The sequence below is a fragment of the Eubalaena glacialis genome, chromosome 10 (genome assembly GCF_028564815.1).
Source record: "Eubalaena glacialis isolate mEubGla1 chromosome 10, mEubGla1.1.hap2.+ XY, whole genome shotgun sequence".
Taxonomy (NCBI): domain Eukaryota; kingdom Metazoa; phylum Chordata; class Mammalia; order Artiodactyla; family Balaenidae; genus Eubalaena; species Eubalaena glacialis.
This window is the reverse complement of record NC_083725.1, coordinates 54,506,568-54,532,257: the sequence shown is the minus strand read 5'-3', so window position 1 is coordinate 54,532,257 and position 25,690 is coordinate 54,506,568. Positions and strand designations below refer to the sequence as shown.

General features: G+C 35.6%; 1 protein-coding gene across 3 annotated transcripts in view; it reads right to left on the bottom strand.

Moving 5' to 3' along the window:
* NOX4 (NADPH oxidase 4) overlaps window positions 1-25,690 on the bottom strand; it is a 141,837-nt gene that overhangs the window by 11,644 nt on the left and 104,503 nt on the right. For all 3 annotated transcript variants that reach the window (XM_061202735.1, XM_061202736.1, XM_061202737.1), the window contains 4 exons: window positions 24,925-25,006; window positions 6,625-6,744; window positions 4,963-5,071; window positions 590-658 (listed from right to left, as the gene is read on the bottom strand). In XM_061202735.1, the coding sequence (XP_061058718.1) occupies window positions 590-658; window positions 4,963-5,071; window positions 6,625-6,744; window positions 24,925-25,006 (380 nt within the window). The remainder of the gene's footprint in view (window positions 1-589; window positions 659-4,962; window positions 5,072-6,624; window positions 6,745-24,924; window positions 25,007-25,690) is intronic.

Below are 25,690 nucleotides of genomic sequence, written 5' to 3'. Positions count from 1 at the left end.
GTATGATGGAAAATACTACAAGAAAACTTGTGAAAGCATTCATGCTCAGGTTTATACAGCCATACAGCTCTTCAATGTTGTTTGTAAACAGTTTCTTCATCTATGATATGGGGATTGCAAAATCATTTACCTCTTGAATATGTTGGAATTACATGAGATACTGTATATGAAATGCCCAGCACAGCGTCTAGCAGTGAAGTAAATAATGCGTGATGACTGTTACTTTATTTAGTTTCCCTTGAAGAGAAACAAGCTTAATTGTGTATGATCTTATCTTCTCTCTCCACATAAAACCTCCCCTCGATGAACATAATCACAAGACTATTCGCTTATGTCCTCATCTCTAGATGAGGCAACTGTGGAGAGAAGAGAGATGAACTCAAAGGTCTGTTCCAGCTCCCTGTGAAAGGGAGAATACGGTTGACTTCAAGGACAAGCCATGAGTTTGCTGGACACATTCCACAACAGGCTTTCCTCTGGGAAACGTCTCTTCAAACCACCTGCAGAAATTTTCTTCCACACAGCCCCTACAGTAAATCTTCTATTCTCAAGAGGCTTGTTTAATTTACAATAACATCCAATCACATACCTGTAACCCGTCTGTCTGACTGAGGTACAGCTGGATGTTGACATAGTCAGGTCTGTTCTCTTGCCAAAACTGACAGGACATAAAAGTAAATAGACATTAGAATTTGTTCTGTATACACAGACTCTCTCCTATCCTAACATATGTGATTCTACGATTTGTTAAGATGTATCGTGTCTTATCACAGCCAACATCTATGAGCAAATGTACATATATACATACATATATATGTACCACAGACATGGCAGATTCTAACATTAATAACCTGTCACCTACTGGTTTAATTAGTTATGATGGAGGAAGTGGACAGGATTAGTTCTCTGTTATCTTCATAGATACAAAATCAAACACGCTAAATGTTACCCTAATATTCCCCTAAATCCTCCCCAATTATTTCTTATTTGATTCCCTAAGAGCCTCTAAATTTTACTCAAAAGTTCACTCAGAAAGAATATGAATTTTTAAAAGTAAAAAGTGATATTTAATAGGCATGCTAGGAATCACAAAAAACAAAACAAACAAAACCTGGTTCCAGTTCCTACCTTCTTCCTATTCAGCACTGGTTTCCCTTGTATAAAAATGTATGAGGCAGCAAATATACCTGCCAAAATAAAATAGTCTGGAAAAGCTCTCAAACATTTTGAAATCTTGAAAAATAAACTGACAAAGAAAACTATCTGAAGAAAAATGAATTCAACAAAGGGGGTAAAAGGGTTTTGTCCCCATAGGCATCCTTTTACCAGAAGGCAAAAATGAATCTGCTAATGACTCTGGCCTTGCTCTGACTGAATCCTGACTTCTGAAATCTACATTTAAAAAAATATTATTCTTCTTAAGGCCTCCTTTCACCACCCTGAAATAAGGAGATGCTGAAAGATAAGGAAAAGGAGTCAAAAAGTAAAAAAAAAAAACAAACAAAAGGTAGAAGAGAAGGAAGGAACACAATAACCATGGTGTGATCTGGAGAACAGAGGTGAGTATCTGATGTGTAGAACCTGAGGAAAGGCTCAGAAGAGACCAGCACTTCTTCAACAGCCAAACTATTTCTTGAGCATCAGTGGGCGTAGTAGGTTTGCTGGAGATGGTATGGCTTTGCTGGACCTTATTGCAGCAAAAGGATCAACTGATTTCAAGTACTGTTTTTACAGAGTGTGAAAGTAATAATTTTTTAATGAATATATATTGGGGCTCAAAATAGAAGGTTCAGGAATGCAAAAGAAGTCATTTTGCAAACAGGGAGTAATTAAGTGAGGTTACATCACTCCTCTGGCACCCTTTATAATAGTAAGGGCACCTGGCAGGTGGCTAGAGACTTGTTTCTACTGCCATCACTGTCTGACCTTGAGATTTCTAGGGAGTTACTCAACTTATAAAGGCTTCAGTTTCTTCATCAGGACAATGATAGGGTTGAATGACATTATCCTACAGGTTTCTTCCAGATCTAAAACTATACATTTTCTGACAGGTGGCAACTCTAAGTTATAAAATCCCATTTTTAAAAACATATTTTACTTTTAAAGTGATAAGTGATGATTCTCAGCACCCATAATAGTCTTAAAATATAATCATTAAATTCCATACCACAGCTGCCTCAAGTTATACCCAAACACTAAAGTCATTTTAAAGTCCTTCAGGAATTGAATCAGGGTTTATGAATTTTAATTGTGAGGAAACAGGAATTTCCAGGTGCCAGTAATGGATAGCACCTCACAAAACACATGACTTGCATTGATTTTTGTCTTAAATGTCTACCAGGATGCTCCTCTGAGATCACCCCAATAACTCCTGCATCAATAACTGCTGTTTGGAAGTAAGATCATCTATACGATTTTTCTAGATTCCACATATATGCATTAATATACGATATTTGTTTTTCTCTTAACTAATGAGAACATACTGTATAGCACAGGGAACCCTACTTAATGCACTGTGGTGACCTAAATGGGAAGGAAATCCAAAAAAGAGGGGATATATGTCTATGTATAGCCGATTCATTTTGCTGTGCAGTAGAAACTAACACAACACTGTAAATCAACTATACTCCAATAAAAATTAATTTAAACAAAAAGAAAAAAAATAACGTGTTTGGTGCCCACAGCCTCCAGAGAGAAGTATGCAGACTTAAATAATGTATTTAATGATTTCAATGTCTCCATTTTAACTTACCCCTCATTGAAAACAAGCAATAGTATCTACTAAAGAAACACACACACACACACACATACACACACACACACAAACACACTGAACTTGGTAACTCAGTTGCAAACACAGAAAATAAAAAAAGACTTCTTTTTAACATCTTCCTCAGAGGCACAATTGAAGGACCAGTGTTCATCCTCTTGATGTGAAAAATCGAAACAGGTATACAGAGGTGTGTGTAGAGATAATCATCACCACACTATTTACACTAGTTTTAATCTTTTATATTATTTACTCCATGGAATCCTAAGGGTAAAGCATATCCACCAAAAAATTTGAGAAGAAATCTTAAGATTGAACTACTTCGAATGTCCAGCAATTTATATTTTTTTCTTTCCTTTATTCCTTTCCTGCCCTGCTACTTGCCTTATAAAGCATCTATTATTCAAATGTGCCTTTCCACATCTTGGATCCAATTATAGCCTTTTATTAAAAAAGTATAGGCTCTCTATCAGTTCAAAACAATTTTTTTAAACTAGAAAAACAGGGAAAGGTAGAATTAGGGAATCTGAGAAGTAATACAAGTGTTTGATAAGCATAGGGAGAGAAGTTCAATCTCACTAGCATTCAGGGAAAAATACAGTGAGACGCCACTGTTTAAGAGATGGATAGAAATTTGAAAGATTGGTAATATAATGTTTGGAATAAATTTCTCTTATATTCTCTGGTGGAAATGTAAATTGTTTTAGCCTCCTTGGGGGACATTTTTTTAGTATACATTAAAAATTTAAATTCACTCCCAAAGTCCTCAGAGCCTCCAACTCAGGAAGTCCAGCCTCAGGCATTAACCTAGAAAAAATACCCACACATTTGAGAGTGGTATGCTCTTCTTGAAAGATTTTTCTCCCTTACCTCAGGGACAGAACTACCTCTTGGTTTCCTACTACCTTACTGGCCACTCTGACCAATCTCCTTTACTGACTTATCACTCATCTTCTGCCCCTCTAGAAACTGCAGTACCCCGAGGCTTGGTATATTCACACACACTCTCAAGATGATCTACAATCATATAAGTATGCTCAAATCCAATCAATGGCTTCTCATCTCTCCCTTTTTTTTCTCCTGATTTAGCAGGCCCTTGGTGAGCCCCAGGAATCTGCACTTTTTTTTTATTGTGGTAAAATATACATAGCATAAGACTGATCATTTTAACCGTTTTTTAAGTATACAGTTGATTAGCATTAAATACATTCACATTGTTGTGCAACCATCACCACCAATCCATTTTCAGAACTTCTTCATCTTCCCAATCTGAAACTCTGTGCCCATTAAACAGTAACTCCCCATTTGTCCTTCGTGGAAACCTGGCAACCACCACTCTACTTTTTGTCTCTATGAATTAGACTACTCTAGGTGCCTTATATAAGAGGAATCACACAGCAGTTGTCCTTTTGTGTCTGGTTAGATAGTAATAAGTTTATAGAAAGCAATGTGCAGAACAATACAAATAGTATGGTAGAATGTATAGAACGCTTGTGAGTTACATCTGGTTACACAGATTGGGTGGGGATTTTGCTTCATGTGGATTATTAGAAAAATTTGTAGCAAAGATGCATATGTGTATTACTTGAATAACTTAAAAAGTAAAGATAGATACATTAATAGATAAGTAACAGGTTACATGTAGGATAGACGAAAATGCCTGCTTTCATCTCTGTAAGGAATAAAACTTAGAATTTGGGATTTTTGAAATTCTGTATACTGTGCGAAAAGTCTGCTGATGATCTAACTTGGAATATCAAAGGTGGAGATAAGAGACAAGAGCTACTAGAACAAAGGATGAAAGGTGTAATAGTAATTGCCTGTTGATGTTTTCCTCTATCTGTCCTCTGTTACAATCTCATATGCATTCACATTTGCATGCATATGTATCCTATATGCATACATCACCAGCCATATGCATACATTTCTATGTTAAAACATTCCATGTTAAAACGTGTTCTAGATACACACACAAATTCACAGATACCAATATCTGAAAAGATGTGTACCAAATTATTAACAGATGTTACCTCTTTTTTTTTAAGTTTAAGGGATTTTTTTTCCTCCTCACAACTTATCTGCATATTTTCTGGTTTATTCTATAGTGAGCACTTATTACTTTTACAATTTGAAATAAAATAATTTATTTTAAATTTAGAAAGCTGCAAAAGTAAAAACAAACCTAATTTTACCTTGTTATACAACACACATAGTAAGTCTGCAAACCAACGGAAGGATTGGATGTCTCTGCACACCCAAATAAAATACAGTCTTCTAAGCCTGTATGGTTTCCAGTCATCCCTTTAAAATTAAAATAACATGATAGTGGTTATGATGGCAAAAAAATTAAGAATCCCTATATACTTGAAATTTTGCTTCTCATTAGTAAGCAACCTATAGAAAAAACAGTCATTTACATTCTAGCATCTGACATACCACTTACTTTAACTCCCAAATTTATTTAAAATGCAATATACTGACTCAAAGATATGATATACTCCATGAATTTAAGTGTTCATGCTTGTGAATATTATATGCATATCACCCATTTCCATTTGAAGGCAATAAACTAAACTCCTGGATTAGAATAATATCAGCTCTGCATCTCAGGAAAAAAAAGTTCTCTATTTTCAGTGAATTCTATCACTCAACAGGGCTCCAATGGTCATCTTGCCCTGGCTTCCAGGCAAAATGAGCCAAAACCATTTCAGGAAGTTGGTTGTTTACCCCCTTCATAATAATTGCTAAAGAAAGAGATTTCACAACCACCTACTATGTAATGCATTCTAGCAACTCACAATTCCAAGTCTGGATTCCTCCTTATAATTATGAAGTAGGTTTGAGGTTAAGAAAATATTCTTCCTTTTTTTAAACTTTAGGTGTCCAAATAACTTGCAAAACGTTTTCAGAAACAATTTCTGGTTTGGAATATAGTTATTTTTCTAAGAACCTCCAAAAAAGTCCCAAATTTATATCAAGTATTTAAAATTGAAATAAAATATCATTCAAACACATCACTTCAACTTATTATTTCTTTTTTAGTACTTCATAAAACAAACTTTTAATGCAAATTGTGTTCTCTTGAAAAGTGAACAGAATAGATTTTGTTTGTGGCTTTCATGACAATTACTGTCCATTAATTTTTGCTTATAATCCTAGAACTAAAATAACTGAATAAGTATATCCTGGTTAAGCAATCTTACCTTTCAAATTTTTATTCTTCAGTCTGTTATAAATTTGCTGAGTAACAGACCAAGGAATGATGTGCTCATTTGTCACCTCCTCAGAAAGGCTTTCCCTGACCATACTTCTAAAATAACCTGGGCCCTTTATTTCTATATCCCATTAATCTCTCTTCTCTTCATCATAGTTCTAATATTTTCTGAAATAATGTTATTTATGAATTTTTCACTGGTCTATTTTCTTCCTGCCCCATTTGAATGTAAACTTTTTAAGGGCAGAGACTCTCTTTAGTCATTGCTGTATTACCAGAAACAGTAAGATCAATCAGCACATAGGTGCTCAAAAATATTTGTTGACTAAATGCATTAGTAATGCCACTTGCCCCTGATGAGAAAGTAAAGAAACAGAGGCTGGTGGAATGACTTTAACAGAGGAAAAGGACAGAGGAATGCATAATTGTGATATTGACGTTATTCTACAAGAGAACACGCTGAAAGCCATAGACCACGTATTGAGAATCACTCAGTTATTCCCCTTATCAGTCAGTAAATGGAGTTCCTTGAACAATAAGTAAAAGAATTCTGGAAGGAATTACTTCTTACTGAAAGAGAGCTGTCTGAAATATTGACAGTTCTCTACTTGGACTAACATAATGGATCAAAATGACATACAGCAGAGTGTTGAGTATTGACGCAAAAGGAGTTACTCCAATGCCTCCAGCCACGCAGAGGCTAACCTCATAGTTCAGTGAGTCTTCAAATGGACTTCCAAAGGGACCATCAATGTAGAGCCTGTGGACAAGGCAGACAAAGGTGGAAAAAATGAAAATGAGTTAAATTAAATTTCTATAATATGTGGCAAACGTGATAAATCTAGTGTCTAGGCTTTGTGATGGCTCGGGCCTCATTTCATTGTTTCTCATAGTGATAAGCTTAAAGGAACAAGAAGTGTTGTTTATGAACTGTCAATATTAACACAAGCACATCTGTTTCAAAGCATGCCTATCTTGAGGGAAACATTCATTTAAAGTGTAGGGAAATGTATATAGGACCATGATAGTTAGCTAAGGGCTAGTTAAAGCTTTGATCTATTTTATTACTATATTGGGCTAAATTAAAATATCTTGTTTTATTGTGTCTAAATTCAATAATATTATTCTCCATGGTAAAGACAGCAGCAGAAACATTTCCTGAAACCTTTACCATGTGAACAGAAAAGAAACTAACCCTGTTCCTCTTCTTGCCCTGGTTAGGTTTATTAGTATAGAAATAGCCAGAGCACAATCTCAAAGGAATCTCTGATTACTCTACTTGTGATTGTATATTCAAATGTATGTGTGTATGTGTGTGTATGTGTGTGAAATCCTTCTTAACTACAATGAAACTTGAAAATTGTTCACTCAATATTCATCCTCCCATTCTTTCTTGCTTTTTTTTTTGATTGAAGTATAGTTGATTTACAATGTTGTGTTAGTTTCTAGTGATTCAGTTATACATATACATATATCTATTCTTTTTCAGATTATTTTCCCTTATAGGTTATTACAAAATATTGAGTATAGTTCCCTGGGTTATACAGTAAGTCCTTGTTGGTTATCTACTTTATATATAGTAGTGTGTATATGTTAATCCTAAGCTCCTAATTTATCCCTTCCCCCCTTCCCCTTTGGTAACCATAAGTTTGTTTTCTATGTCTGTGGGTCTATTTCTGTTTTGTAAATAAGTTCATTTGTATCATTTTCTTAGATTCCACATATAAGCAGTACCATATGATATTTGTCTTTGTCTGGCTTACTTCACTTAGTATGATAATCTCTAGGTCCACCCATATTGTTATAAATGGCATTATTTCATTCTGAGCCATTATTCATGGCTGAGTAATATTCCATTGTATATATATACCACATCTTCTTTATCCATTCATCTGTCGATGGACATTTAGGTCTCATTCTTGCTTAGTAAGAAAACATTAACGTTATTCAGGGAAGCAAAGTGCCCAGCCAAAATACGACATTTCCCAGACTGTCTTGCATCTATTTCGGTTGTGTGACTATGTTCTGCTTAATGGGATATAAATGGAAGTGTAGTTAGGAAAACTGGAAGGCTCCTTGAAGGAAGCTGTCTCAGTTGAAAGTTGCATCTCTATCCTTGTCCCCTTCTTTCCTCCTTCCTGGTGCCTGAAATGTTGACTTGATGGTCTAAACACTTATCTTTGATGACTATAAAATTGCCATACCCTCTATGGACTGCCTAGTTCCAGATATCTTTATGTTAAAAAAAAAGACCCATATATATAAAACACTGCTATTTTAAAGTTCTTTCCTATTACAAAAAAAAACTTTCTTAAAAAATAGTAACTGTCCAGGGCTTCCCTGGTGGCGCAGTGGTTAAGAATCTGCCAGCCAATGCAGGAGACATGGGTTCGAGCCCTGGTCCGGGAAGATCCGGAGCAACTAAGCCCGTGCAACACAACTACTGAGCCTGCGCTCTAGAGCCCGCGAGCCACAACTACGGAAGCCCGCACGCCTAGAGCCCGTGCTCCGCAACAAGAGAAACCACCACAATGAGAAGCCCGCGCACCCCAACGAAGAGTAGCCCCTGCTCGCTGCAACCAGAGAAAAGCCTGTGCACAGCAACGAAGACCCAACACAGCCAAAAATAAATAAATAAAAAATAAAAATAAAAAAATTAAAATTAAAATAAAAAATAAAATAAAAAAATTTTAAAACCTAGCAATTTAATTTAAAAGAACAGTATATAAAGGTAAAAAAAATAAATATTTTTTCTTAGTTGGCATTAAGTGGATAATAAAACTGAACAACTTCATAGTGTTTTAAAGATTACAAAACACATCTCTATAAAGTTCTGATTTGATCTCAGATCAATCCTGTGTTTGGCAAAAATGGACATTCCTCCACATATTCTATCTGGGTTGATGTCAAAGAAAATGTTACTTTTAATGAAATTTCAGAATATAACAAGCCTCTGGGGTAGTGAGGTTTTTATAAGAGAATAGCTATCTTTGAACTAAATTAGACAGCCCAAGGATTATTTTTCTAACCAAAATAAATTTATAGGCCTAATCTTTCTGTTTATGTAAAGATACTACAATGTAAAACCAACAGCTTTTTCCTTGACTATTCTGACATCAATAGAGCTATGTGACTGGCACAGTGCTACATGCTTTAGCTGAATTATTTGTAATTATTAAACAAGAGTTAAGTGGTATTATTCTACTTCCTCTAGAAGTTTAAATATTTCCTCAAGGTCACACATCTAAGAAGTGGTTTATATTAACCACCAGAATGAACTCCATTTCTATTTATGAAACCAAACAAATCAAAACTGTCTTCTTAAAAAAGTTCATTCTAATCCTTTCAACCAGAGAAATAATGAATTGAACCCTTTTTTCACTGAATATTAACTCTCTTTATGTCTGAAAATATTTTTACCTTAAAGTCTATTTTATCTGAAACAATATTTCTTTGGTTAGAATTTCTCTGCTGTATTCTTCACCTTCTTTAACTTTTCAGCCTGTCTTTACCTTTATGTTCTGAGCAAATCTCTTGAAAACAGCTTATTGCCCTATTTCATTTTCTTATTCCAGTCTGACAGCCTTTTCCTTTGAACTGTAGAATTTAGTTCAATGATGTTGAATTACGTACCACAATATCACCTGTACCGTTTGTCCAACTTTTTGTTTCTTCCCCTCCCTTTTTTTTTTTTTTTGACTACTTTTATGTTAAGTGTTGGTCTCTGCTTTTACCTTTCTGTAAGTAAATTACGATTTTTCCTAGGGTGAATTTATTTTTATTATGTTGCTTGAGATTCATTGATATCCCTGAATTTGAGCTATTATTTCTTCAAATATTACATCTCCTTCACTCTCTCTTTTTCTCCTTTTGAACCTCTAATGTAAAGGAATGCATGAGCTTCTCACTCCATCCACCATACCTCAACCTTTCTTTCATATTTTCCATACCTTTGTCTCTGTGTGTTGCATTCTGGATAATTATTTCAGTTCTACTTGACAATTCATTATTCTCTCCATGGCTGCGATAAACTGCTCAAGTTTATGATATTATATCTCTCACTTCTAGAAGGTCTATTGGCTCTTTTTCAAAAGTGTTTTGAGAAATTTGATTGTCCTTTGTCTCTTAATCATTATTTTAATACTCTCTTTTATTTCTTTTGACATATTAAACATTTGTTTTATACTTTTTAAATATACAATTTTACTAACATGTGATTTGTTTCATTTTTTTTAAAAATATGAGCTCTTTGATGCCTCATGTATAGGAATACTTTGAGGATTAAAACGTGTCCCTCCAAAAGAGCATTTTCATTTTCCTCTTCCAGGCCACAAAGGGGCGCCATGAATCTGGAATCACTTTAAACTAAATTTTTGTCTCTGTGTTTAGTGGGCTATATACATATTGTGAATTCACTGTTTCAACTCAAGTGAGAGGGAGCTTGTGGTTACTAAATATCAGGGGAGATTTCTTTTCTAATTCCCCTCAGAACCAAGGACAAATAAGTCAATTATCTCTACCACCTCCTTCTGCCGAGCCAACTATTTAATCTCTAGTTTATCCACTGGGCCATTTGCAGGGGTCTCTGATCTGCTCTCCAACCCTCCTCAGAGCCCAGGACTTATCTCTTGTCCACCACACATATGGCCTGTTAAAACCAGCTCTAACTTTTGGGGATAAATACATATGATGTCAGGAGCAAATAGAAGCTTTAGCACTCACTTCACTTATTCATCTAGGTAGGACATTCCTTATGGGTTATGACCCCAAGCAATTATTTTTATCTCTTACCATATCAAACATGTATTAAAATTACTAATGTTTGTGTGTTTAGATTTTTAGGCTTTCTATACTAGTAAGATTATTATTGAGCATCTAGTATGCTATATTATGTTTATTTTTCACTCTTAAATACACACATACACATACATAAACATATAGGTGGATCCCCACTATTGCAATTAGTTCCTATAGAAAGTTAAGGAGAATTTGTTTTTGCCCTTTGATTTTGTTTTTTTTTTTTTATTGTGCTGGCTAACTTAGGCTTGATCTGCTAATATGTGACTTGAAATGTTTATTACTATGCAAAAACTAGTTCAAATAATATAAAAGAAAAGCTACCAAGCTTTTCAAACTGTGCACACACTAGGTAGTTAAATGGAAACACGAATTATAAGCTGACCAACCCCTAGTGAATCTTCAAGTAAAACACCTAGCCAAATTTCACACCCCATTCCAACATATATTTAAACCCAGCTGCAAGCCACACTAAAATAAAATTACCTCTGAAAGCTTTTAGAGGGAATATATTCAGTTAAAATAAACACTTTGAGTTTAGATCTTTAGTTTAGACTTTTATACTACATCAGCCTTTCCAACAAAGAGTGCTATGTTTTAAATTGTATTTAATCTGGAATGTTATTTATTAAGATGATAACCGAATCTTTTTATTTTCTGTCCACTTATCTGCATTTAGGTGCAAATATTTTACAATTTCTTTTTCTCAAACAAATCATTCCATCCCTTTCCTAGCTTTCTTCTTTTTTCCACATGGCAACTTATCCTCCTGCTGAAAGCAAGGTGTATAGTTCGCTGGCTTAGTTGCTGGCTAATTTTAGTGTGAATAAACTCTTAAACCTCAGATTTATTTATGCTATATTTTGTTTTGTCATTTCTTTTCCATTAGTGTAGAGAGCTCAATTCAATTAAGAAATAGAAGTAAAATGTCATTATTATGCATCTTGTCTTCACAGACCAAAAAAAAAAAAAAAAAAGAGAGGGTAGGGGAAGAAACAGAAAACGTGGGACAACTAATGAGCACAAAATAATTCTGTAGAATGTAATTCAACGTAAATGAACTAACATCTTCAGCTCAACGGGAAAGAATGTCAGACTAAAATAAGACAATAAAATTGTGTCATGGGTTTTTTCAAGAGACTCAGCTAAAAAATAGGGTACAAAAAAGTTGAAAGTTAAAGAATAAAGATATAGGAGGAAAAGTTATTCGAAAGCAAAATATTTGTAGTCAACACTTAGTGCAGATAAAATAGACTTTAAGGAACAAACATTGTTACAGATATGATGTTACTGATCATTGGTAATTCAGCTCGGTGGGGTGTGCTTTCAGATTTTCCTTTGTTATCAAAGATGGGTGACCATGAGGCGAGAGACTTCTTTATTCTACTCTCTTCTTTTCTGTTCAGCATGCTGAGCACTCCTCTCTTCCCTGGTTACAGATGTGATAAAATTTGACCTTGAAAGGAATGAAAAGCCTTCCATTAGGCTTTGACTAATATGTGGTATGTTTCCATCCAAAGTGTGGTTCTTGGACTAACAGCATTAATTTTATATGAGAACTTGTTAGAAGACAGAATTTTAGATCCAACCTCAGACTTACTGAATCAGAATCTGTGTTTTATTAAGGCCTCTGGGTGGTTTGTAAACACATTGAAGTCTGAGAAGCACTTCTCTAATGCGTCTTTCCAGAGAATTCCGTTAATGTTGATAATAAAGTGAGATTTTTCCCTCTATTTTTCTTTTGTATTCTGTGAATATTATCTTCTTCGAGACTTTATAGAAAGTGATGATTTAGTTATTTCAAGATCTGGAGGGTAATGTCTGCTACCTGAATGTGAATCTTCCCCAAAATTGTACAATCAATAAGGAATGCAAATAAAATCACACATAATTCATATCAGCATTACCAGGAGACAGAGAATAACTATTGTAGAAAAATGATCACTAAATACCAACAGAAAAAAAAAAGTGGTTGAAAAGGAAGACAGGCAAGTAATGTCATATACATATATATATATATACATATATATAACTGTAGACTCTGAAATCAAAACCAAAACAATGACACAGAACTATATTTAAAAATATAATCCAAGAAAGTAAGAGTTCAGAAATACCATCAACAAAATCTCAACCTATAAAGTTAGACAGCCTTTGGGAATTAAGTGTAATATTACCATATTTTGTGAGTATATGGATTTTAATGTTTTGTCTCACCTTCCTCTGCCATCATTTTTCTCCTCCCTAGGTGATTCTGGAATAACGGAACCCCAAAATGCTGGATTTCAGCTGTGACACAACTTACCAGCTGCAACATTTTTCAGACAGAAAGAAATAATCACTCTACTGCTATAAGTTTCTATCATTGTAGCTTCTATGTTTACTCTTTGATTGATTAGAGGCTTTTAATAAACAAGAGGTAGATTATATAAGATAAACTCATAGAATAAATGGGTTTAACAAACAAAATACTACACATGAAAGTGCTTTGAAAACAATAAAATGCCATAAAAATAAAACATATTTTTATAAATACAGCTAGCCCTATTGTCTAGGAATCACCAGATTTCCTCCTTGGGTTTTACTACTAACTCAAAAACCCAGGAAAACCAGGACACTGTTAAAATAGTTTAGCTCAGTCGTTATCTCCAGTTGCTGGCGTACAATAGGCACTAAAAAATTTTGGTTGAAAGAAGTACTGAAAGAATAAAATATGCTCAACACGTTCATTTGCCTTTAATTTAGAGACAATACGCTTGCAACCTCGTTCACTAGAGGGGAGAATGCTCACAGTAGGGTAAAATTTTCTGTTCCCAAAACTTTCACAGCAATTACTTTCAGTACAGAGATTTTAACAGCAAAAAATAGCCTTTTAAAATCCAAGTAGGAGGGAAAATTGCAACTTAAAAGAGTTATTAAAGAAAATTTAAGGAAGATGAATAAAACTATGTGTTTACTATATAGTAATATAGTAAATTAGAATGTAGCCTCTAAATCGAGTTTAAATCATGGCTTCACCAGCTAGTAGCTGTGTAACCGTGAGCAAGTTACCTATCACTTTGTACCTCAATTACACTCTTTATAAACAGAAGGTGATGTAAATAATACACACCTCACTGGTTATTGTAAGGATTAAATGAGATAATCCAGGCAAGGTAAAGACCACTGATTGTCTACCCTTTATCTGTTTTCTCTCCCTTATTCCCAATTGGTGGTGGCGTTACAGTAATGTATCCACTTAAGAAAAAAAAATGACTATATTTCCCACCCTTTCTTACAAAGACATAAGACCCACTTTAGGGTAATAAGATGTAAGACGTTTGGGGTTGGGGTTCTTAGCAGCTCCTTGAAAAGGAGGATGCTGACTCAGCTTGCCTGCACCTGTTATGCCCTTTGCTCTTCTTTCTTCTGTCTGGAAAGAGAATACAATGGCTGAAGCTGAAAGAGGCATCTTGCAATAGAGAGAAGGAAAGGGGAGTTGCAGACACCTCAGATGTAATATGCTGACCCTGAATTAATATAAGCCACCACTTACCTTGGTACCTCTTGTCACATGAGAAAAACAAGCCCTCATCACTTTTAGCTATGTTTCTGTTTTATGTAGCTGAATGCAAATATACTTGATAAAACTTTTAACATGATGCCTGGACATAGTAAGCGTGTGATAAATGTTAGATTTTATTATTAATAATAAAGCGTTATAATTTACATACATTTAATGCTGGTGCAAATGTACATTTCTGGAAAATTATTTGCCTTTGTTATCTTCATCTGATTAACTTTTACTTTAAAAATGATTCTGATTTTTAAAAAAATCAAAAACTATCTGAGACCCTTACCTCCCAAAACCTAAAATAAGGTATCATAATAATAGATACTCCTCACTGAACATTTAATTTAACCCAGGACCTACCTAAATGTTCTATATACACCTTCACTCCTAATTCACACAACAACCTTCACAGGAAGGTATAATCTCCCTTTTACTGGGGTGGGAACCAAAACTCAAAATGTTAAGTAATTTCCTCAAGGCCACGTTTCTATTAAGAAGCGTTACTAAATTTCTTGTAAGACTGACTCCAAAGCTCATCTTCTTAATGATCACATATTAATGATCACAGTCAATTAGAAATTATTTTGGTTAGGGATAATACATAAAGGCAAAACAAAATATGAAAAGGGCACACTGTGTCAAGGAACTCCTGGAAATTCCTGCTTTGCAGGATGGAAGGGTTCAGAGCCAGCCTTCATGTAACAGTTGTTTCTGGGAAAAAGGTGAATGTGATTGTTTCCCTGGAAAGGACAGTTGCAGTTTTAGACTATTCCATTCCCAGGAAGTAATCATATCAATAAGAACAACAAGGAGTGGGAGGGAGTTAAAAAGCTTGAGAAAGTCTTTGAAATCTTTCTTTCTCTAATGGTCCTCAAATGTTAGTGTGCATCAGAATTGTTTGGACGGCTTGCTAAAACACAGAGTGCTGGCCTCCACCCCCAGATTTTCTGGGTCAGTAAGTCTGGGGTAAAGTCTGAGAACTTTGTTTCTAAAAATATCCCATGTGACATTGATGGTGCTAGAAGAGCAGGTAAGGAGGATAGAGAGTGAGCTGGTGCAGGTGGGGATTTTAAATATGGTGACCCAGGCAGGCCCTTAACATTTAAGTTAAGACTTGGTGGGAAGTGGTGGGTAGTGGTCCACACTGCTTAGACTTTAGGAACAACTTAAGGAAGAAAACTTCACCAGTAGAGGGCTAAGAAGTCTCCGTAATTAACGAGTGAGTGATTAATACATAATACAATCTCATGCATAAATAAAAGCAACATTGTTCGAAAAACTGCTTTGATTGATGTCTGTTTCTTGGAGTTCTGAATCATTTAATCAAGATTTTCCAATAGAAACCGTTAATTAATTTAGGGGTTGCAAGGAGAAAAATTCTTTGGCAAGAAGTTCCCATAAAACAAGTATATTATCAAAATTATACTACCATAACCATTATGAATTGATTAATTTTTAACTGCTTTTTTAATATTCATTTTTACTATAGGTTCATAAACTGTTTCTAAAATCATGGCTTAACTTTGATAACATCTCACTCTTCTAGAGCTGAGAATATTGTTGAGGAGCTATATATCACCTTATGCAAAAAGGAGGTTGTTTCTATCCAAGGATGTTAAGATAGGATTTTAAGATTTTTAACAAAGGAAGAACTTCAGGCCACTTTCTCTCTCAACTGATAGACAATTTCTGAGTCAAAGACAAATAAGAAATTAAAAAACTAAAAACGGCTGATGTCTGAGATGTATGACAGCTGAGAATGCAAGATGAGGCAGAACAAAGAAAGTGAATAGCTCTCAAAGGCACTAGATGGAGAATCCAATATGCTTAACTTAATCTCCTAGAAAGTGTTTACTTCGTCAACTTGTTCTAAGATTTCAGCTGCCTGACCTCCCAGCTACAGGTTCATCTTGGCCCCATCCTTGAACCAGTTCTTATTTGAGTCCAGAACCAGTTATTCTCTCACTCAGCACTGAGGCATCCTTATTCTTTGTCCATTAGTCTTGCACTAACAGAGTTCTTTGACTTATCATATGTCTGAGAAGAATCTTCATAATTTCAGCAGTGCCTCAGTTTTTGTAGAATTGTTCGGTGTTTTTTTTTTTTGGTGGTCCACCTTGCTTTTGCAGTCCTGATGGCAGGGTTTTTACTTGTGAATCCCAGCCCAGGGGCTGGGACCTACTATCTATGGATAGATCAGCTTAATTTTGACATTATGTTTGCCTAGGTTCGAAAATATTCAAGAATTAAGAATCCTAAAAATATCCATTTTTTTAGATCTCCTGCCAGCCAGGTGTTGGAATATCATCTACTAAATAAAAGAAAACCTAAGTTTAGGGATGAGAAAATGAGAGACAGTAATCTTTTAATATTATGTACATTATGAAGAATGTTATGACTAGCTGTGATTGTGGAAACTACTAGAACAGCTGTGCATCCATCATAAGTGGGCCCACAACAGAAAGAGTCCCTTCCTGATTAATCACTCTGCAATCAGATCCCATCACCCAGAGCCATCATTGTTGGGCAGAACATGTCCGTTCTGGAAAGATCTAGACTGGAATGAAGACACTAAAGCAGACCATGGGGTAGAACCTCACCACCCTGCCCTGAGGTGAGGCATAGCTTTGGGAAAAGGTAGAATAGAGCTGGGAATGGGGATACTAATGAGAATTCACATTTGCAAAAGGTCAGGTACTTTACATCATTTTATTTAACAATCACAAAGCTTTACGAGGTAGAATTATGCCAGGCACTGTGTGTTCCTCAAAGCAACATTAGAGGGAAGGTACTTATCTATCTACCCACCCATCCCTAGTTCCTGACACAGAGCTCCTAAACTCTTGTACATATAGGTACTAGGAAAATCTTTTATTCTAGTATTTATTCTTTGACTCTTATTCCTGACACAGAGCTCCTAAGACCTTTGTAATTTCCTCAATGATAGGAGCATCTGACACAGAGTTCCTATATTCTTGGAATTTCCTGATTCTAGGAATGTCTCTTGTTCTGATGAGACAATTCTTGGTGGGCTCCAGGATGCGGATGGTCACCAGAAATGCCAGGCCATGATTAGAAACTTGGAAGTTTCAGCTCCACCCCTCTATTCTCTGGAGATGGGAGAGGAGCTGGAAATGAAATTAATAACTGACCAGGCCTCTGTGATGAAGCTTCCATATAAAGGGGTTTAGAGAGCTCCCAGGTTGATGAACACATCTACATGCCAAGGGGGTGGTGCACGCCAACTCTATGGGGACAGAATCTCCTGCACTTGGGACCTTTCCAGACTTCACCTTATGTATCTCTTCATCTGGCTGTTCATCTGTATGCTTTTTCATATCCTTTACTGTGTAATAAATCCCTACGTGTTTCCCTGAGTTCTGTGAGCGAAGGACAGAATCCAAGGAGAGGGTCCTGGGAACCCTGACTTGTAGCTAATTTGGGCAGAAGCTGTAAGTAACTTGGGAACCTACTACTTGTGATTGGCATCTGAAGTGGGAGTGAGTGATCATATGGGACTGAATCCTTAACCTGTAGGGTCTGCAACTAACTCTGGTGAGTGTCAGAATTGAATTGAATTGCCAGACACCCATCTGGTATCAAAGAATTGGCTAGTGCGGGAAAAACTCCCACGTACCTGGTGTTAGAAGTATTGTATGTGAGAGTAAAGGAGAAACAGGGGGTTTTTCCTGTAGTGCTAATATTGTATTTGAAATAGAAGGAAAAAAAATCCTGCTCAGAAAGACCCCCCACTTGTCCTCAGTCATGGGGACAGTAAGCCAGCATGCGATACAAGTGAAACTGCTTGAACTCCTTCCTTGAAGTCCTTCCTCTTCCCTCCTCTCCCCTCACCCTTTCATCCTCTCCCCCCTCTTCTTTTTGCCCAATAATCATCCCATTCTGCTGACTGTGCCTCCTAACATTCTCAGACATCTATCTGCTTTTCCCTATTACTATTATGACAGAATTGATCCTTTATCACTTCTCCCCTGAATATGAAATACGATCTCTCAATGAACCACCCACTTTCACGGTTCCATATGCTGTTATGCTCTTTGTTCCATCTATAAAAAGCCTCTTCATCTGGTTCCATAGCACTTGTCAAGATTTTCCCCAAAGGGAAAATTAAACTTTACATGAATTGCCTAGACAGGAAGGCACTTTATCTTCTCTTCTCCCGTTGAATTTAGTACTTCTCTATAATTTATAGGACTTATCATATTGCTATAATTAATTTCTCCATTAAACTCTGATTCTGCTTTTCCCCCACGGGACTCTAGGTCCCTCAAAGCCATAGACTATGTCCTAATCATTGTTGTATTTTCAGTAATTATGACTTCTGGTGCATGTAGTTTTTCAATAAATATTTGAGGAATGGAAAAATGGACAGATGAATAAATGAGAGGCAGTATAGCACAATTAGGTATAATTTGGGGGCCAAACAGACCTGGGTTTGAGACTCAGCTCTGCCATGTGACTTTGGATAAGTCACTTAACCCCTTTAAATTTTAGTCCCTTAATCTGTAAAATCTGTAAAATTCGGAAAATGGTCCTACCTAACTCATAGGGGATGGTAAAGATTAAATGAAATAATGCATATAAAGCACATAACACAATCCTGGCATGTAAAAAGTGTTAAATGTTGCTATTTTTTATTATGAATGAGAATAACTTCGCTCAGGTAACAAATATATTACAAATGTGCAGATTGAACAAAAATTACTGAAGTGGGAGGGAGGGTCTCTGGAAGAAGAGGAACTCAAAACTTTCTCTGGGAAGAGAAAGGAAGACAATTTGGAGAATAGATGACATCTGGAAAGGTCATCTGAGGCTCTGCAATTTAAGTATATTATTCAATATCACTGTTTTAAGCCATTTTTAAACAGTCCATTGGAAATGACATTGAGTTGAGACATTGCTTTTATTGTCCAAATAATCAAGGTTGTCCTCTGGTGGCAAACCAAGCCAAAAAGAAAGAGCTCTGAATTTTGTCATAAATAGTATTCCCCTCTCTAAACAGTTCTGACATTAAGCATTCCAGAGAATTTGATCTTTATGAGAACCAAATAGAGATACGTGACATTTTATTCCTGTTTTCCACAATATTTTTATACGTATTATGATTAAACTTTCAGAGCCATTGGAATATGTTTTGCTGGCCTAATTGCCAACATGGTTGCAAGTCATTTGTGAGTAAAATTATGCCAAATGTCTTCAACCATTTTACATCCTGAAGCTGCATTTACAAGGATAAGAATATTTATAGCTACCCTCTATTCTAAATACATTATAAACCTAAAGCCTTCACAGTTAATAACGATGATGACAGCTAAGAAATGAGCAACAAAACTTAAGCTCATTATCTCCATTTCTTTCCTCTAACCTATGAATCAATATTTACTTTGTATTAAGTATGCATTCATTTCCTGCTTTTCACTCATCTGTCTATTTCTGACACATCTATTCCTGCTCTGCGAATTTTCATGGTGCAGTGTCTTCCATGACATTCTGATGAGAATGGATGTGCCTGGTTTTGGCAATGGGTCAACTTTGAATTCAGGAATGTAAGAATGTGACTAATTAGCATTCTTATATTTTAGAACAATGTTCCCCAGCATCATCGCAGGTAACGTTTTTTAAAAAATGGCTTTCCCTTAAAAAACACACGTACACACACATTTCAAGAACTAGTCAGTTCTCTTCATGAATTTTTTCCCTAAATAAAAGACACCCTTTTCCATGTTTCACTATCTGTTAGGTGTCTCGATAAGATGCTCAAGATTATAGGGACACTATGCTCACTAGAGAACCCACCCCCAATCCAAATTACCACAGTCCATTTATCAGCCTATATTAACCAGTGTAGAGTGAGTCTCACTTAAAGAAGGTCAGCTACATTACCCTCTGTAAATATCACTCTGTGACACCACATAATATAGGGCAAATAAGTCACTTCTCAACCTATAGTTTAGCTCTTAAAACTTATTTCTCACAAATGGAGTCTATATTCAATGAGTCAGTAAAAGAATCAGAATAATCTTAATGAAGTAAGAATGTAAATTGATACAGCCACTATGGAGAACAGTATGGAGGTTCCTTAAAAAACTAAAAATAGAACTACCATATGACCCAGCAATCCCACTCCTGGGCATATACCCTGAGAAAACCATAATTCAAAGAGACATGTACCACAGTGTTCATTGCAGCACTATTTACAATAGTCAGGACATGGAAGCAACCTAAGTGTCCATCGACAGATGAATGGATAAAGAAGATGTGGCACATATATACAATGGAATATTACTCAGCCATACAAAGAAACGAAATTGAGTTATTTGTAGTGAGGTGGATGGACCTAGAGTCTGTCATACAGAGTGAAGTAAGTCAGAAAGAGAAAAACAAATACCGTATACTAACACATATATATGGAATCTAAAAAAAAAAAAAAAAAAAGGTTCTGATGAACCTAGGGGCAGGACAGGAATAAAGACGCGGAGGTAGAGAATGGACTTGAGGACACAGGGAGTGGAAATGGTAAGCTGGGACGAAGTGAAAGAGTAGCACTGACATATATACACTATCAAATGTAAAATAGATAGCTAGTGGGAAGCAGCCACATAGCACAGGGAGATGAGCTTGGTGGTGACCACTTAGAGGGGTGGGATAGGGAGAGTGGGAGGGAGACGCAAGAGGGAGGGGATATGGGGATATATGTATGCATATAGCTGATTCACTTTGTTATACAGCAGAAACTAACACACCATTGTAAAGCAATTATACTCCAATAAAGATGTTAAAATAAATAATATGGTTATATCTGTAAGTGCCAAAAACTTATCTGGTAGAATTCAGCAGCCAATTCTATGTTTATTAATATAAAAACATAATGTCATTTACTATAAAGCAGATCTTGCTGCTGAAATTTTAACGAGATACAAATAAATTAAACTCTCAAACAATTACTAAAAAAACAAATCTTAATATAAATAGGTATACTGCATTGTGAATAAAAGCAACAAATACTAACAGTTTGATTAAACTTTCAGCTTTCTAGAAATCTTTGCGTGTCACAAAATTACAAATTCCTTGTCTTTTAGTTATCTTCAATAATGAATAAATGAGAGTATATCTGAGAGTGAATATAAATGAGAAAAAATGAGAGTATTAAAAACCATGAATAATACAAAATTAGTTTAAATTAGGTCTAGACACAAAGATTCCCTGCCCACTTGTATTTACTAATTGGCCCTTACCACAACTTTCTCTTCTACCGCAACATTCTTTAAGTGGGCATTGCTTACACGCACAGAGTTTTTGCTCCTATGCCCTTCCCTGGACCAACTCAACACTGCCTAGGCACAGCACAAACAGAATTATATTATCCCTTCTCTGTCCCCCAGCATCTCCTAAAATTCTGCCAAACTAGACATTAAATCAACTATGGGAAGATGAAAATGCTTAATATTCTGTAACTTAAATAAACTAATTGTATTTAATCCAGAATTTTATGTAAATATTTTCAGCCCCAGAAACCTTTAATTAGCATATTTTCATTTGATAGTTCAGAAATCTGAAGCTCATAAAGATGTTAAGTGGTCACCTAAGCGGTGCCTCACATCAGCATCTCGCAGTAATTTAGAAATATTGAATAAATAGTACTTCCCTAAATATTAATAAGGGTGGGTTGACGAAAGTATCTTGGCATAAAAGCTATCCTGCAAGATAAATGAACAACCTATTTCCTACGGTGTTTGGAAACATGCAAATCTAGTTAATTCTAGATGCAATTTTAAATAAATAGCAATAAATAACATCTGCAGCTAAAATGCAGTATTTACTATGTGTCAAGCTCAGTTCAAAATATTTTTTTATTACTTCATTTAATCTTTGTATCATGCTTGAGTGGTAAGTATTATTATCTTCTTCCTTTCACACAGGTGGAACTGAGGCACAGAGGGTTAGGTCACCCAGGTCACCAAGTCAGCAGGGAAGGCAATCTGCTTCAGTCTGCACACTTAACTGCCGTTATACGGTGTGTGTGGCATCAATGGATGACTTTTATTTCTTTAATCTGCAGACGTCAAAAAGTATATCTACTCCAAGGGTTAGACACTGACAAAGGATTGTCACATGATGTCTGTTAAATATTAGAATGGATCACGTCACTATCAGAAAAGAAATCTAAGAACAAGAAGGATACTTGTGAAATGATACAGCTAAGGAAACCTAGGGAAACAACTGTAGATAGATTACCAGTTGAGAAACCATTGTAAGTCTCCTTTAAACAATGGTGCCAGTCAGAGAGTAAGCCTAAGAGGCAGAAAAGCAAGTATTACTGGCCTCTGCAAAGAGCAGCTGTGGGCAAAAATACTGATAGACATGCATGGATCTCTTCAGGCACCTCCATGCTCCTTGCCAACATGAACATGAGTAATGTACCCATGCAAGGCTTGTCCAGGCACATGTATGTCCCTGTGAGTACTGGGAGGAGATTGGAAGATTATTGCTAGAGATTAAACCTGGATTAATATCTGAAACAATGAACAGATAATTCAGATTATATATTTATTTTGTGACCAGAATTAAGTAAATATTATCATAGCTATGTAATCAGGGAAAAACTAACTCAGGTGAAGTTCAGTAAATACTTGAATAAACTGCCAAACTGAGCAAAGAATGAATCATTTAGCATCATGATGAGTTTTGATTAAATATGTGTAAACCAAACTCTAATTCTTTAATTTGGTGACCGTTTTTTCTATTTCAGATAATAGTTTATTCATTCTTTAGCCTGTTGCATACTAGCTAGTAAAGAGAGTCAGATTACTCAAAAAGTAGAGGGTACTCCAAGCTTCCACAGGAAGGATCAAGATACCAGCATACATCAGCTTTTAGGGAAGAGAATACCTAATAAAAGCCTGGTACTTCCTTATTCTCTGGGAAGATGAGGCACATTGCTTCAACCAATTAATACACTTGTGGCATCTAAGAAAAAGTCTATCCCATTTAAGAAAGAGTTATCAAGATGCTAAAGAAGAATAAATTCCTGAAATCATATCTAGCATGTGGTTATTTTGAAAACCACTTATTAACATAGGCAGAACACTCTATGACATAAATTACAGCAAGATCCTTTTTGACCCACCTCCTAGAGAAATGGAAATAAAAACAAAAATAAACAAATAAGACCTAATGAAACTTAAAAGCTTTTGCACAGCAAAGGAAATCATAAACAAGACCAAAAGACAACCCTCAGAATGGGAGAAAATATTTGCAAATGAAGCAACTGACAAAGGATTAATCTCCAAAATTTACAAGCAGCTCAATATCAAAAAAACAAACAACCCAATCCAAAAATGCGCAGAAGACCTAAATAGACATTTCTCCAAAGAAGATATACAGATTGCCAACAAACACATGAAAGAATGCTCAACATCATTAATCATTAGAGAAATGCAAATCAAAACTACAATGAGATATCATCTCACACCAGTCAGAGTGCCCATCATCAAAAAATCTACAAACAGTAAATGCTGGAGAGGGTGTGGAGAAAAGGGAACCCTCTTGCACTGTTGGTGGGAATGTAAATGGATACAGCCACTATGGAGAACAGTACGGAGGTTCCTTAAAAAACTAAAAATAGAACTACCATATGACCCAGCAATCCCACTCCTGGGCATATACCCTGAGAAACCTATAAGTCAAAAAGAGTCATGTACCACAATGTTCATTGCAGCTCTATTTACAATAGCCAGGACATGGAAGCAACCTAAGTGTCCATCAACAGATGAACGGATAAAGAAGATGTGGCACATATATACAATGGAATATTAGTCAGCCATAAAAAGAAACGAAATTGAGTTATTTGTAATGAGGTGGATGGACCTAGAGTCTGTCATACAGAGTGAAGTAAGTCAGAAAGAGAAAAACAAATACCGTATGCTAACACATATACATGGAATCTAAAAAAAAAAAAAAAGGTCATGAAGAACCTAGGGGCAAGACGGGAATAAAGACGCAGACCTACTAGAGAATGGACTTGAGGATATGGGTAGGGGGAAGGGTAAGCTGGGACAAAGTGAGTGGCATGGACATATATACACTAGCAAATGTAAAATAGATAGCTAGTGGGAAGCAGCCGCATAGCACAGGGAGATCAGCTTGGTGCTTTGTGACCACCTAGAGGGGTGGGATAGGGAGGGTGGGAGGGAGGGAGATGCAAGAGGGAAGAGATATGGGGATATATGTATGTGTATATATGTATAACTGATTCACTTTGTTATAAAGCAGAAACTAACACATCATTGTAACGCAATTATACTCCAATAAAGATGTTAAAAAAAAAAATATATATATATATATATAAATAAATCCTTACATTTAAAGGATAGAAAACAGGAAACCAGATGAGGGATTAGCTGTGAAGAGCCTGAGACATTATAGTGCAGGAGATGCTCTAGTTAGTTAGGTTAGGTTTTTCAGGCCTTTTCAGAAATCCTAAAAAGGAAACATTTTTTCTTTGCCCTCCCAAAGCTCTCCCATCATTACGCCCATTCCCTTCACAATACCTAGGGAACTCCTATTGCTTACTTGGGATAATTTCTAGATTGAATGAAGGGCAGAATCTCGGAGTCTTGACTAGATGGAGGAAGTAGTAAATCTCGAAATCGTTCTGTCAAAAGAAAAATAAACAACAGGCTATGAAAAAGGTCATAAAATAATTTCAAAATAGAATTATTTCCTATTCTTTTAATTTGTTAACTATTTTGACTGCATATCTTGTATTAGAAATTTACCCACCATTTTATGTACTACCAAAATAGGTTTTTATTTCACTTTAATGACTATGCATATTTTTCTAATTAAGATATCATAACAACTGCATATATAAAAATAGCAAGTATTCATTAGTATAAACTAATACTAAAATCTTATAATTGAAAGGTTAGAGGAAACATATATGACCAATAAATATACCAAGAGATGCACAAACTCATTAGTAACCTGGGAAATGAGAATTAAAACCACACACCATAAGATAGCATTCACATTATGTGGCATTCAATTGACAGAAATTAATCTCACAAGACCAAGTGTTAGGATTGTATCAACATAAGCTCTTATATAATTCTGGTGGAAATGCAAGTTGGTGCAATAGCTTTGGAAAACAATTCAGTATTATCTTTTAAGTTTAACTTTTGCATACCCTATGAGCCAATATTTCCTTCCCTAGGTATATACTCTGCAGAAACTTTCAAATATGTCTCAGGCAGCAAGAAAAATAATATTCATAGCAGCACTGGTCAGAACAACATAAATGGAAACAACTCAATTGCCTAGGAACAGGAGAATGGAT